This window comes from Chaetura pelagica, unplaced genomic scaffold (assembly GCF_000747805.2).
Source record: "Chaetura pelagica isolate M959 unplaced genomic scaffold, ChaPel_1.0 scaffold345, whole genome shotgun sequence".
Taxonomy (NCBI): domain Eukaryota; kingdom Metazoa; phylum Chordata; class Aves; order Apodiformes; family Apodidae; genus Chaetura; species Chaetura pelagica.
The window spans coordinates 2,033,842-2,046,820 of NW_009953962.1; the positions used below are offsets into that span (position 1 = coordinate 2,033,842).

Genomic DNA, 12,979 nt, shown 5'->3' on the forward strand with positions numbered 1-12,979 from the left:
GTTCCTCAGGGTTTGGTACTGGCACCAGTGCTATGACATGGACAGTGGGATTGAGTGCAACCTCAGCAAGTTTGCTGATGATGCCAAACTGTGTGGTGAGGTCGACAGGCTGGAGGGAAGGGATGCCATCCAGGGCCATCTGGGTTCCCGTGACAGGCTTGAGTGGTGGGCCTCTGCAAACCTGCATGAAGTTCAACAAGTCTAAGTGCAAGGTTCTGCACCTGGCTCGGGACACACAAATACAGGCCGGATGGAGAATGGATTGAGAACAGCTCTGAGGAGAAGGACTCGGGGGTGTTGGTTGATGAGAAGCTCAACATGGGCAGGCAACGTGCAGTTGCAACCCAGAAAGCCAACCATGTCCTGGGCTGCATCTGTAGAAGTGTGGCCAGCAGGTCACAGGAGATGATTCTGTCCCTGTACTCCACTCTTATGACAGGTCAAGGACAACACTCCACCAACCCTGTGCTGGACAACTTGCCATGGGACAGCCCTCTGCAAGGATAACACTCTGTGGATTGGCAGATGAGGCATGGCACATGGGGCTGTGTCATCTGTGAATCTGTCCAGAGTTGTCCCTGCAGGGGACTGTTCCGACATAGATGTCTCAGTGGCAAGTTGTGCAGTAGAGAGTTGTCCTGGCAGCAAATTGACTTTGGCAGTGGGTTGTCTGATAGTGAGTTGGCAGTGGAGAGTTGTCCCTTCCCGTCTCATGAGACCCCACCTGGAGTACTGTGTCCAGTTGCATAGCCCCAGCACAGAGAGGACGTGGAGCTCTTGGAGTGAGTCCAGAGGAGGGACGCAAAGATCATCAGAGGGCTGGAGCACTTCTCCTATGCAGACAGGCTGGGAGAATTTGGGTTGTTCAGCTGGGAGAAAAGAAGCCTCTGGGGAGACCTCATAGTGGCCTTCCAGTACCTGAAAGGGCTATAGGAAAGCTGGGAAAGGACTTTTGTAAGGGCATGCAGTGAGAGAACAAGTGGTAATGGTTCAAAACAGGAGGAGGAGAGATTTGGGTTAGGCATTAGGAGGAGAACCTTCACTGTGAGGATGGTGAGACACTGGAACAGGTTGATCAGGGAGACTGTGGATGCCTCATCCCTGGAAGTGTTCAAGGCCGGACTGGATGGGATTTAGAGCAACATGGTCTAATGGGAGATTTCCCTGCCTATGGATAGGAGGTTGAACTTGAATGATCTTTAAGGTCTCTTCCAACCCAAACCATTCTATGATTCTGTGATTTTGAGTTAAAAATGGTGAATTTATAATGTATACTAAATACATTCAAACTTTGATGAGAGGCCTTCTGCTGATTGAACATACAAAAGCATTTTTTAAAGCATCTGCAGTATCCACAGCACTGTGCATCTTAAAATTACTGGTTCTAGAATACATGTACAGAACTAGGAAATTATTGGTTATTTAAAAGTAAATGGAGGGAATATCAGAAAATAAATTGGTCTTACATGTTCTGTGAGGGACTGTCTCTAACATTATGGTTTTTTTAGTCCTTTAAAATGTTAATCTGAAGAATCATAGAATCATAGAATGGTGTGGGTTGGAAGGGACCTTAAGGATCATCTAGATCCAACCTCTCTGTTACGGGCAGTGATGCCAACCACTAGAACATGTTGCTCTAGACCACATCCAGTCTGGCCTTGAACACTTTCCAGGACTGGACTTCCACAGCTTCCCTGGCCAACTTGTTCCAGTATCTCACCATAGACTAGTGAAGAATTTCATGTTGTTTGGGTTTTTTTCTTCTGTTTTTCATGTTCTGTTCCCAATTTGTATGTCACACTATTACCAAAAAAAATCTGCAGAACTAGATGTGCCTTCTTTGAAATTATTTCAAAAGACATTATCGATCACAAAACAGTTTCTAGAGCTGTAGGTATATTTGTATCTGTAACATGCAAATAATGATCTAAATTAAAGTTCTGAACTCATTTAGAGATGTGTTTAGTCATTAGGTGGAAGGTCGTATAATACGGAAGTGACCAGATTCTATGCCCATTCCCTGTGTATAAAGCTTTCTAGTATGTGTAACTTTTGTATTGTGGAAAACAGATCCATGAGTCCATCTGTAAATGACATGAGTTACATAAAATCATATGTAAATTATGCCTTCTAATGGCACATCTAAAAACTCAGAGTATTTGTCTACCTGCTGGTGGCATTTCAAATAAATATTCTGCGTGCTCGTTATTGAAAATTCCATGGCATCCACTGGAAGACCCAAAATACTATTTTTCCTAATCAGGTCCTGAGTGAGAGAAATCTAAACTGAACCTGAGTCTTTCCTAGGGATCTGATGTATAGTGGAAAGAGTATGTACCTGTGGGTGCATAATGCTACCTTCCACAGTGATAATGAATTGTTAAGAGCTGAAAACTTCTTTCTGGACTAAAAAGAAATCTAGATGTCTTAGAAAAAATATTTGGCATGTCTGAAAATAAAAGCTCATGAATTAATACACTTCTGCTATATTGAAGAGTTTCTAACTCATTAAAAACAAGAGAACAAATTAAATAGCTGAGTTGAGCAGCAAGGAGTTGGTAACTGCATGAACTCAGAGTGGTTTGGGAGATGTAGGATGAAGCTCTACAGGTTAATGGCTTCACTAGCTTTGTGGTAGCTGAGCTAGGAGGAAGAAGGTAAGGAACTGTATGCATTCTAATTCAGTGATACATCTAACTGTCAGGTTGGAAGTAATCAAAGGAACACAAAACGACTTTTTTCCATGAGATTTCTGTCACAGCTTTTTATGATGCATTGGTATAATCCTTGTTTATGAATCACAGGCCCAGTCCATGTATGTATTTAAACATGTGTGTAATTTTTAACATGTGGGCAGTTGCCGTTTGAAGACTCTCAGGCAGTTTCTTATGGAGTGTGAGGTACATCCACATTCTTGCTTGGTATTGTTTTGAAGAGCTGCAGCATTTTGATTATGTTGACTGTGGATGAAAATTTTAAAAGCAGGATCAGAGCTGACAGTGGCAGACTTAGAGAGAGCTGTGTGAATACACTTCTAGGACTAGCACCATTGTATGTAAAATATTATGTATTTTTTTCTGATGGCAAAAGATCTGATTGTGTTTATTTGCCACTGCTGTTTTCTACATTTGACAAGTAAATCACCTGATTGATTTCAGGTATGTTAACATTTATTCTGAAAAGCAGTAGAGTGTTTGAGAACAAAAAAAAGGAATACAGTAAAAATCTTCGTGAATGCCTGCTTTTGGTACTAAACTTATGTTTGCCTATACGTTCAAAAGGCTGATTTTGTATTACATATGTAATACGTGCTTGCAGTAAGAACTTGCTACAGGTCATTTCAGAAGGGAAAACTATAACTTACGAAATGTGATTAACCAGCTGTAAAGAAGACCAATAATCTCAACAGTGTGCCCTATTTATGGCACTTAAAAAGTTACCAGTACTGCCAAATAATTTGTACCCTCCTGTGCTGCTAACTTTATTATCAGTCTGATCAATATTACACGGTGGGGACATTCTTCCACTGTATACATGGAAACAATTGTATTTTCCCAGCTATATTGTAATCAGATTATTTACTTTCAGAGGTCTGTAGGCTTATTGTGTTTCTTTTGTTTCTACCAAATTATTACTTTTTAAAATGTGGAGTGGAAGGATTAGTAACTCCACTCAATTTGAAAGTATGAGCATTTATGTGAAATTGTGTAGTGATTCTTTGTAAACAGAAATTGAACTTGCTTATATTTAAATATGTTGAAAAATTGTATCAGCTGCTAAGTGTAGTATTGCATGTTTGAAAGCAGTTCATCAAAATATGTTCTAATTAGGGTGAACAGTAATTTGCTTTTCTTTATTGCTATTAGTATTTAAGATTTTAGAAGGAATGCAAAATCCCATGGTAGGCCTTTTTACGGTCCTGAGACTGAAATTTGTTTTGCTTCCAACCTTTGTTGTATTTCATTGATTAATAAAAGTTAGGTCTTCTGTAATGAATTTAGATGAATGCTGTTTGACATTTAAGTATAGCCTGCCTGGTGCTGATGATTTATTTTACTTTTTAAAGGCTATGATTGAAAGTTTTATGGATGTCTACCAACTTGCAAGGTCCAGAATTGACATGTTAGAGAGAGAAGCATCATCTCATCAGCTTCATATTGCAGCCCTGAAGTCCAGTCTCCAAAAAGCTTGTCTTCATGAAAGTCAGAGCTTAGAATTGGTAAGTTGTCTTTTCAAGTAATTTTTGTCATTTGGATGTGCTTTCCTAACCAGTATCTCCCTTCATGCTGCATAGTTTCTGTACGGAAATACAATAATATTTCATTATAAACATAAGAAAGCAATAAAACTAGTATCAACAGAGACCGTCTTAGACTTTTTCAGAAGAAAAAGGGAGTGGTAAAAGTTAACACAAGGATTAGTTTTACTTCTGCATCTTCTGCAAGGATCTGTTCATTGCTGCTGTTGCTGCAAAAGTATACATTGTGATTAGTTTGCTTTAGGCAGTATACTAAAAGTCTGAATTTTGGACCTGAAGAATGTAACCATCTAAAGATATAGCACCATATTGAAACTATGTTATTAACTGTGCATGTAAACAAAATGTTTATTAGGAAACGTGGGGTTTTTTAGGCATTCGTGGTTATTAATATTTCTCACTGAAGTTTTCTTTCTTTCAAAAGATTAAAATCCAACTTCAGAAATAATTTATCTTCAAATCTGAGATACCTCTCTAGAGGGATTACTGAGTGTAGATGTATTAGTGTCACATGAGCAAGGAGGGCAGACACAAATTGTCAAAAATATGTAGCCAACTATGACTAGTGTGAAACTGTATAAACTGTGCAACTTACATGCACTTGATGTAAAGGAGAGAACTTTGGAGTTTATTTTTTGTTCTCCTCTCCCTGCTCTTTTTGTTTATTCTTGTGAAGCAAAGGACCATAAAGAAAATTATAATTGTTTGTGTTTGGTTTTGAAACAGAAGGTCTGTAAGAAGAGAGCCATCACTAATGCAAATGACAAAAAAACACTGGCAAATGTATATTCAAGGGCTATGGCTGTTACTGTAGTTGTTTCTCAAAGAATAAAATTAATTTCTTATCTTTCCTCTAAATTGGATCAGCTCAGTGGGAAATTAGTGCAAATAGAAAAATTTTTAATCAGTGCTGAATTTCAGTTTTAAGATCTTGAGATGATAACTGTTGAATGAAAGAAATTGCTTTTTTGAAATATCTTCTCTCCTCCCTAAACCAGGCTTGCTTTATGTTGTCTACTAGGTTTACAAATGCCCTGCTAAGTCTGTGCCCATTGTAACTGGGTTGCTCCTTTGCCTGTTAAGATTGTTTTTATTGCTTAAATCAAGATGACCACTTGTGTGCTAAGGATGGGGAAGTCTGCCAAACTTGTTGCAGTGAGGTTTGGTTTTGTTTGGATTGAGAGAGCTTTTAGCAAAGATTTTACTAGTCTTGTCTATGAAGGGCTTTTAAAGTAATTTTTGTCTATCTACAGTATCAATGAAAAGTTGGTACTTTTTGCATTGTAGTAGGAACTGGTGTTTTGAAATTTTAATGTAAAGGCAAAAAATGCAGAATGATAGATTCACAGGTTTCCATGAAAAAGGTATTATTGGTTATGGTGTATGTTGTACTGTTTGGGTTTTCTGTAAAGCTCATCACCAATACTTGCAGAAGTTGTATCAAGCATGACTTCTAGTAACTTCAGGCATCACATGTTTTTGCAGTGATTTATATGATAATGTTTCAGCCAATACTGTTCTGTTCCGATTTCGAGGAAGAAGTTTTGCACTAAATTTCTTTCTGCATTAAAAAAGCAGAACAGATTTTTTTCTTGATTATTTGAAATGAAAGGGAATAATGACATTTCTTGAGAATTTATTTGGTTTCACAACCATACACATTTAGCTGGTGTCAACCCATAGTGTTTAATCACATATCCAGTTACCAGTTCTGGTAACATTGCAAGCAACACTTTTCATGTAGGGGACAAACACAGCACCTGGACTGTATTAATAGCAGGTCTTTATATGATGTAGGTTTGTGTTCCTAGAACTCAGTGCTGAAACACATTTTTAGAAAGCATTTTGGGTGTATACCATCTGTAGACTCTTATCCTACACAATTGCATTTTATCTCACCGTATCTTTGCTGTCTCTGTGCACGTTGCATAAGATTCTGCATTTTCAACTGACCATTGCGTCCAGGTTTGGGCCATTCATCAGTATTGTTCTTCAGCTTGTTCAGATGGTATGGCTTTCCTAACTGACTTCATACAGAAATTTACTATGTCACCTTTCTTTCTGTTCTCACCACCTTTTTCATCTTCTGTTGCTTTGGGTTTTACTAATAATTATTTTTAAAAATTGATGCCATAAAGCAACATCAGTGATTCTGACTCCTCATCTTTTATCTAAGACTCTGAATTAATGTCTTCATCTTTCTGTCTGATTCTAGTCCAACCGCTTTCCTTCTACAATAGTGTTTAGATTCAGAGATTGCTATGTGTGCTCATGCTAATACTAACAGAGAGGAACAGGAGGGTTATTATTATGATGGACAGAGGTGAAATGAATGCTGGAAAACTGCTTACAGAGAAGAAAATTATTATGTAGGGTGAAGGGGAGTCAATAGTAAAATGTCTCTGAACTCTTTGTTAGTGTCTAGCTGTCTATCTGTTGTGCTTGTCTCTGATGGTCTTTCCTCTGTGCAGAGAAACGGCCTGTGCATTTTTCATTCTTGCAACACCTTAAAATTCAGCATGGCTGAACTAAAAATTACTTGTTTTCTACCTAAACCTTTTTTTTTTCCATCCCCCCTTGCATTGTTTCCTGTTTCTTTATCTGTTTTCTGTTGTACTTTTCTGTTTTTAAATATCCCTGTTGTGGTTTTTTTTTCTTTACCAAATGCTTCCAAAATTTCCCTTGCATTTCCAAAATGTCTTTCTTCCATTTCGGTTTTCAATCAGTTAACATTTTACAGTAGCCTTTCTTTGCAATCATAGTAGCTTACTTTCTGTGCATTTCCTTGTTTGTTAAAATTTACTTTCTCTGAAGTGCAAGTACCACAGTTACAATTCTGTCCTCCATAACTTGCTGTGTCACCACATTAAAGGTCATATCTATAATTCGTAGAGCTAATAATAGAATTGTAGAATAGTTTGTGTTGGAAGAGACCTTAAAGATCATAGAATCATAGAATTATTAAAGTTGGAAGGGAGCTTAAAGATCATTAAGTTCCAACCCCTTGCTATGAGCAGGGAACCCTACCACTAGATCAGGTTGAACAAAACCTCACCTAACCTGGTGTTAAAAACCTCTAGGGATGGAACATCAGCAGCCTCCCTGGGCAATCCATTCTAGTTCCTCACCACCCTTATAGAGAAGAATTTCTTCCTAATATCTAACCTAAATCTCCCCTCTCTCAGTTTAAAATCATTACCCCTTGTCCTATCACTGTCTTCTCTGATGAAAAGCCCCTCCTCAGCTTTCCTGTAGGCCCCTTTCAAGTACTGGAAGGCCCTGTAAAGTCTTCCCAGAGCCTTCTCTTCTCTAAGCTGAACAGCCCAGATTCTCTTTGTCTGTCTTCATAGCAGACGTGCTCCAGGCCCTTGATCATCTTGGTGGCCCTTCTCTTGACCCTTTCCAACAGGTCTATATCTTTCTTGTGCTGAGCACGTCAGAACTGTGTGCAGTATTCCAGGTGAGGTCTCAGCAGAGCAGAGTAGAGGGACAGAATCCCCTCCCTGGCCCTGCTGGCCACACTTCTTCTGATGCAGCCCAGGACACAACTGGCTCTCTGGGCTCCAGCACACACTGGTGGCTCATGTCAAGCTTATCTTCCACTACCACCCCCAAGTCCTTCTCCTCAGGACTGCTCTCCAGCCATTCTCTCCGCAGCCTGTATTTCTGCCTGGGGTTGTGCCAGTGGCCTTTGTGTTGAGGTTGGAGCACTTGCCAGAGAAGACTGAAGCAAAGAAGTCATTGAGAACCTCAGCCTTCTCAATATCCTATGTTACTATCTTGCCCGTTTCCTTGGAGGAGATGGGCCTCCGTTCTCCTTGGATGTCCTTTTCTCCCCAACATACCTAAAGAAGCTTCTCTTATTGTTTTTAACATCTCTGGCAAGATTTAATTCTAGCAGGGATTTGGCTCTCCTAACCTGATCCCTAGCTGCTCGGACAACCTCTCTGCAGTCCTCCCAGGATACCTACCCTGGCTTCCACCCCCTGTGTGCTTCTTTCTTCAGTTTGAGCTTTTCTAGGAGCTGCCTACTCATCCATGCTGGCCTCTTGGAGTTTCTACTTGACTTCCTCTTAGTTGGGATGCAACGGTCTTGGGCCTGAAGAAGATGATTCTTAAATATCAGCCAGCTGTTGTGGGCTCCTCTACCCTCCAGGATGTTACCCCAGGACATTCTCTTGAGCAGATCAGTGAAGAGGCTGAGATCTGCCCTTCTGAAGTCAAGGGTAGTAAGCTTGCTGTGAGCCCTCCTTGCTGCCCTAAGGATCTTGAATTCCACCATTTCATGATCACTACAACTCAGGCTGCCCTTGAGCTTAACATCCCTCACCAGCCCTTCCTTGTTGGTGAGGACAAGATCCAGCACAACACCTCTCCTTTTCGGGTCCTCGATTACTTGGAAAAGGAAGTTATCATTCTTGCACTCTAGGAAACTCCAGGATTGTTTGTGTTTTGAAGAGTTGTTCTTCCAACAGATGTCAGGGTTGTTGGAGTCTCCCATAAGGACCATGGCGTATGAATGTGAAGCTGCTCGTATCTGTCTACATAGTGCCTTGTCTATGTTATCCTCCTGCTCAGGCGACCTGTAGGAAACCCCCATTGTGGTGTCACCTTGGCCTTTCTTCCCCTTAATCTTCACCCATAAACTCTCTGTTGGCTCCTCATCTGTACACAGGGAGAGCTCCATGCACTCCGGCTGGTCTTTAACATAGAGGGCAACACGCCCACCCCATCTCCCCTGTCTGTCCTTTCTAACGAGTTTATAACCCTCCATTCTGACACTCCAGTCATAGGAGCCGTATCACCAGGTCTCAGTGATGCCAAGGAGATCACAGCCCAGCAGGCTCACCCTCTTCTCTAATTCCTCCTGTTTATTTCCCATGTTGCATGCATTAGTATAAAGGCATTTAAGCTGAGCCTCCATTGTAGTTGCCTGACTAGCTGACCTGACCACCACACCACCCCTAGGCTCATCTGTAGAAAGCCTAGCTTTATCCCCCACCCCCTTCCAACCTTGTTTAAAGCCCTGTCAATGAGCCCTGCTAACTCCTGTCCTAGTAGCCTTTCCCCCCTGAGGGACAGGGTCTTCCCATGCAATGCCAGCAGGCCCAGTGTCCTGTAAACCAAACCATGATTGAAAAACCCAAAATCCTGTTGGTAGCACCAGTTTTGGAGCCAGGCAATGATCTGTGAGGTCTTTTTAACCCACTCATTATTCCCCAAGACTGGAGTGACATAGCAGAACACAACTTGTGCACCCAAGACCTTGGCCAGTCAACTCAATACCCTAAAATATTTCTTTATTATTCTCAAACCTCTTTTCTCCACCACATCACTACCTACATGAAAGATAAGAAGACGGTAATAGTCTGAGGGCCATATCAGACCAGGAATTTTCCTGGTTATATCCCTTACCCTCACTCCAGGGAGGCAACATATGTCTCTGTGGGAAGGGTCTGGCCAGCATATAGGACCTTCAGTTCCCCTCAGAATGGTATCACCTATCACTATCACCCTCCTCTTGCTCTTCTCAGAAGCAGTCCTAATCTGAAGAGCTGGTTGCTTTGGCAACTTCTTAGGAGCAGTCCTACTGCATCGAGCTGGCAGCTTAGGCAGCTCCCTGGACAGGGCTTCTTCAGCATCCTTGTTTAACTGGTCCCTTATCTTCAGAGCCCTGTGTTTATTCTGTAAGGGCACCTGGAAATGTGGGGAAGGTCCAGCGAGAATTCTTCTGCTACCCCTAGCAGGGACCTGCTTCCATTGCCCCCTGTCCTCTCCTAGTTCCTATCCTTCCTCCTGGTGACCAGAGGGCTAGGAATCTTCTACCTTTTGCGAAGCTACCACCTGCTGCCAGCTCCACCAGTCTATTTCCCTTTCACATTCCCATGTGGTCCTTAACCTCTCCGCTTCCTGCAGAAGCTCAGCGACCAGGCTGAGCAAACCATTTACCTGGTCACAGTGCACACAGATGTTGTATTTACTGTCACCCTGCAGGAGTGACAGACTCAGACACTTCCCGCAGCCCATCACCTGGACAGCTGTCTGCCCCTCAGGCAGATCAGCCTGGGTTCCAGCCCTGCTGTTACCTGAGGCTCTGGGCCGAGCACAGACCATCTCCCACTGCCCTGCCTGCCGAGCTCTCCCAGAGCCTCCTCTCGCTCCCGCCCACGCGCCCGCTTGCGCCACTCCCTGGGGCGCCACTGCCTGTTCGTGCTTCTCGTGGTCCAGTCCTCCAAGCATGGGCAGGGACACCTCCCACTAGATCAGGTTGCTCAAAGCGCCATCCAATGTGCCCTTGAGCACTTCCCAGGATGGGGCTTTCATAACTTCCCTGGGCAATCCATGTCAGTGTCTCACCACCCTCATAGTGAAGAATTTCCCCCTAATGTCTAATCTAAATCTCCCTTCTTCTAGTTTTAATGCGTGATCCCTTTTCCTCTCACTACAAGCCCTTGTAGAAAGTCCATCCCCAGCTTTCCCGTAGGCCCCTTTCTAGATACTGGAAGGACACTATAAAGTCTCCCTGAAGCCTTCTTTTCTCCAGGCTTAACAACTCCAACTCTTTTAGCCTGTCTTCACAGGGGAGGTGCTCCAGCTCTCTCATCATCTTTGTGGCCCTCATCTGGACTTGCTTCAGGAGATCTACGTCATCCTTTTGTTGGGGCCTCCAGAACTGGACATAGTACTCCAGGTGGGGTCTCACAAGAGCAGAAGAGAGGGGGAGAATCCCCTCCCTTGAGCTGCTGCCATGCTTCTTTAGATGCAGCCCAGGACATGGTTGGCTTTCTGGGCTACAAGTGCACATTGCCTGCCCATGTTGAGCTTCTTGTCCACGATCACCTGCAAGTCCTTCTCAGAGCTGTTTTCAATCCGTTCTCCTCCAGCCTGTATTTGTTCTTCAGATTGCACTGACCCAGGAGCAGAACCTTGTATCCCGACTTTTTGAACTTCATGCAGTTTGCAAGAGCCCACCTCTCAGGCCTGTTAGGGTCCCTCTGAATGGCATCCCTTCCCCCCAGTTTGGTGTTATCAGCAAACTCACTGAGGATGCACTCAATCCCACTGTCCGTGTTGCTGACAATGATGTTAAATAGCACTGGTCAGAGCACCAACCCTTGAGAAACTCCACTTGTCAGTGGTCTCCATCTAGAAATCAAGCTGTTGAACACCACTCTTTGAGTATGACCATCCAGCCAATTTCTTACTCAATGACTGGTCCATCCATCCGATCCATACCATTCCAGCTCTGACACCAGGGTGTTGTGTGGGATAGTGTTGAAGGCTTTGCACAGGTTGATGACGTCAGTTGCTCTTTGTTTTCCACTGATGCCGTGACCTCATTGTAGAAGGCCACCAAATTAGGCAGGATTTGCCCTTAGTGAAGCCCCTTTGTTTTCCATGTGCCTTAGCAGAGCCTTCAGGAGGGTCTGCTCCACAGCCTTGCCAGGCATAAAGATGGGACCGACTGGCTTGCAGTTCCTTGTGTCTTTTTTTTTTCCCTTCTTGAAAATGGTGGTTATGTTCCCACTTTTCCAGTCAGTGGGGATTTCACCAGACTGCCAAGACTTTTCAAACAGAGGCTTTGCAACTTCATTGGTCAGTTTCTTTAGGAGCCATGGATGAATCCCATGAGGTTCCATGTACTTGTGCAACTTTAGGTCCCTCAGGTGGTCTTGAGCCTGCCCTTCTCCTACAGTGGAAAATATTCCTTTTCCAAGTTCCTGTGTTTGCCTTCTCTAATTTGGATGGTGTGACCAGAGCCTTTACTGATGAAGACTGAGGCAAAATAGTCATTGAGTACCTCAGCCTTCTCTGTGTCCTGCATGACCAGGTCTCCAGCTTCCTTCTGGAGTGGGGCCACATTATCCCTTGTGTTCTCTTATCACTGACATACCTATAGAAACTTCTCCTGTTGTCCTTAACAACCCTGGCCAGATCAAATTCTCTCCATGCCTTAGCTTTCCTTACCCGATCCCTTGCTTCTCTGACATCTTGGTCTACTCTCCCCCGAATACCTCTCCCTGCTTCCACTCTCTGTAAACCGTGTTTTTATATTTAACTGTGTCCAGGAGCTCCTTGCTTATCCACGCAGGCCTCCTGGCTCTACTGCCTGCCTTCCTCTTCGCTGGAACACATTGCTCCTGGGCACGGAGGAGGTGATCTTTGAATATGGATCAGCTTTCCCGGGCTCCTCTCCAGGGCTTTGTCCCATGGTATCCTACCAAGCAGATTCTTGAAGAGGCGAAAACCTGCTCCCTTGAAATCAAGGGTGCTGAGCTTGCTTTGCTACTTCCTAGCTGCTCTAAGAATCCTGCATTTGACCATGTCACAGTTGCTGCAGCCTAGTCTCCCATTGAGTCTTACGTCACTGACCAGCCTGTTTCTGTTGGTGAGAACAAGTTTCAGCATAGCACCTTTTCTTGTTGGTCCCTCTACCATTTGGAGGAGGAAGCTGTCATCAATGCATTCCAGGAACTTCCTGAATTGCTGGTGCTTTGCTGTGTTGTGCCTCCAGCAGATCCTGAGGAGGTTGAAATCCCCCATGAGGACCATGGCTTCGAGTGTGAAGCTGCCCCTGTCTGTCTATACAGGCATTTCCCACAGCCTGCAGTCTGCATAGCTCCCTCCTCCTTCACTGCCTCCGTTAGAGTGGAGGCATCAGTCACCACTGGGTGACCCCCCAGCCATAAGTGCAGCCTGGGCTCTGCATCAAGTGGCCTC

At 43.4% G+C, this 12,979-nt stretch overlaps 1 protein-coding gene across 1 annotated transcript in view; it reads left to right on the forward strand.

Annotated features, from left to right (window-relative positions):
• The window catches only part of CCDC171 (coiled-coil domain containing 171), a 144,349-nt gene extending 131,854 nt beyond the window's left edge, over window positions 1-12,495 (forward strand). Inside the window, exons 23-24 of the mRNA XM_010001935.1 lie at window positions 4,067-4,219; window positions 12,328-12,495. Coding sequence (XP_010000237.1) covers window positions 4,067-4,219; window positions 12,328-12,495 — 321 coding nt within the window. The remainder of the gene's footprint in view (window positions 1-4,066; window positions 4,220-12,327) is intronic.
• The last annotated feature ends 484 nt before the right edge of the window (window positions 12,496-12,979 follow it).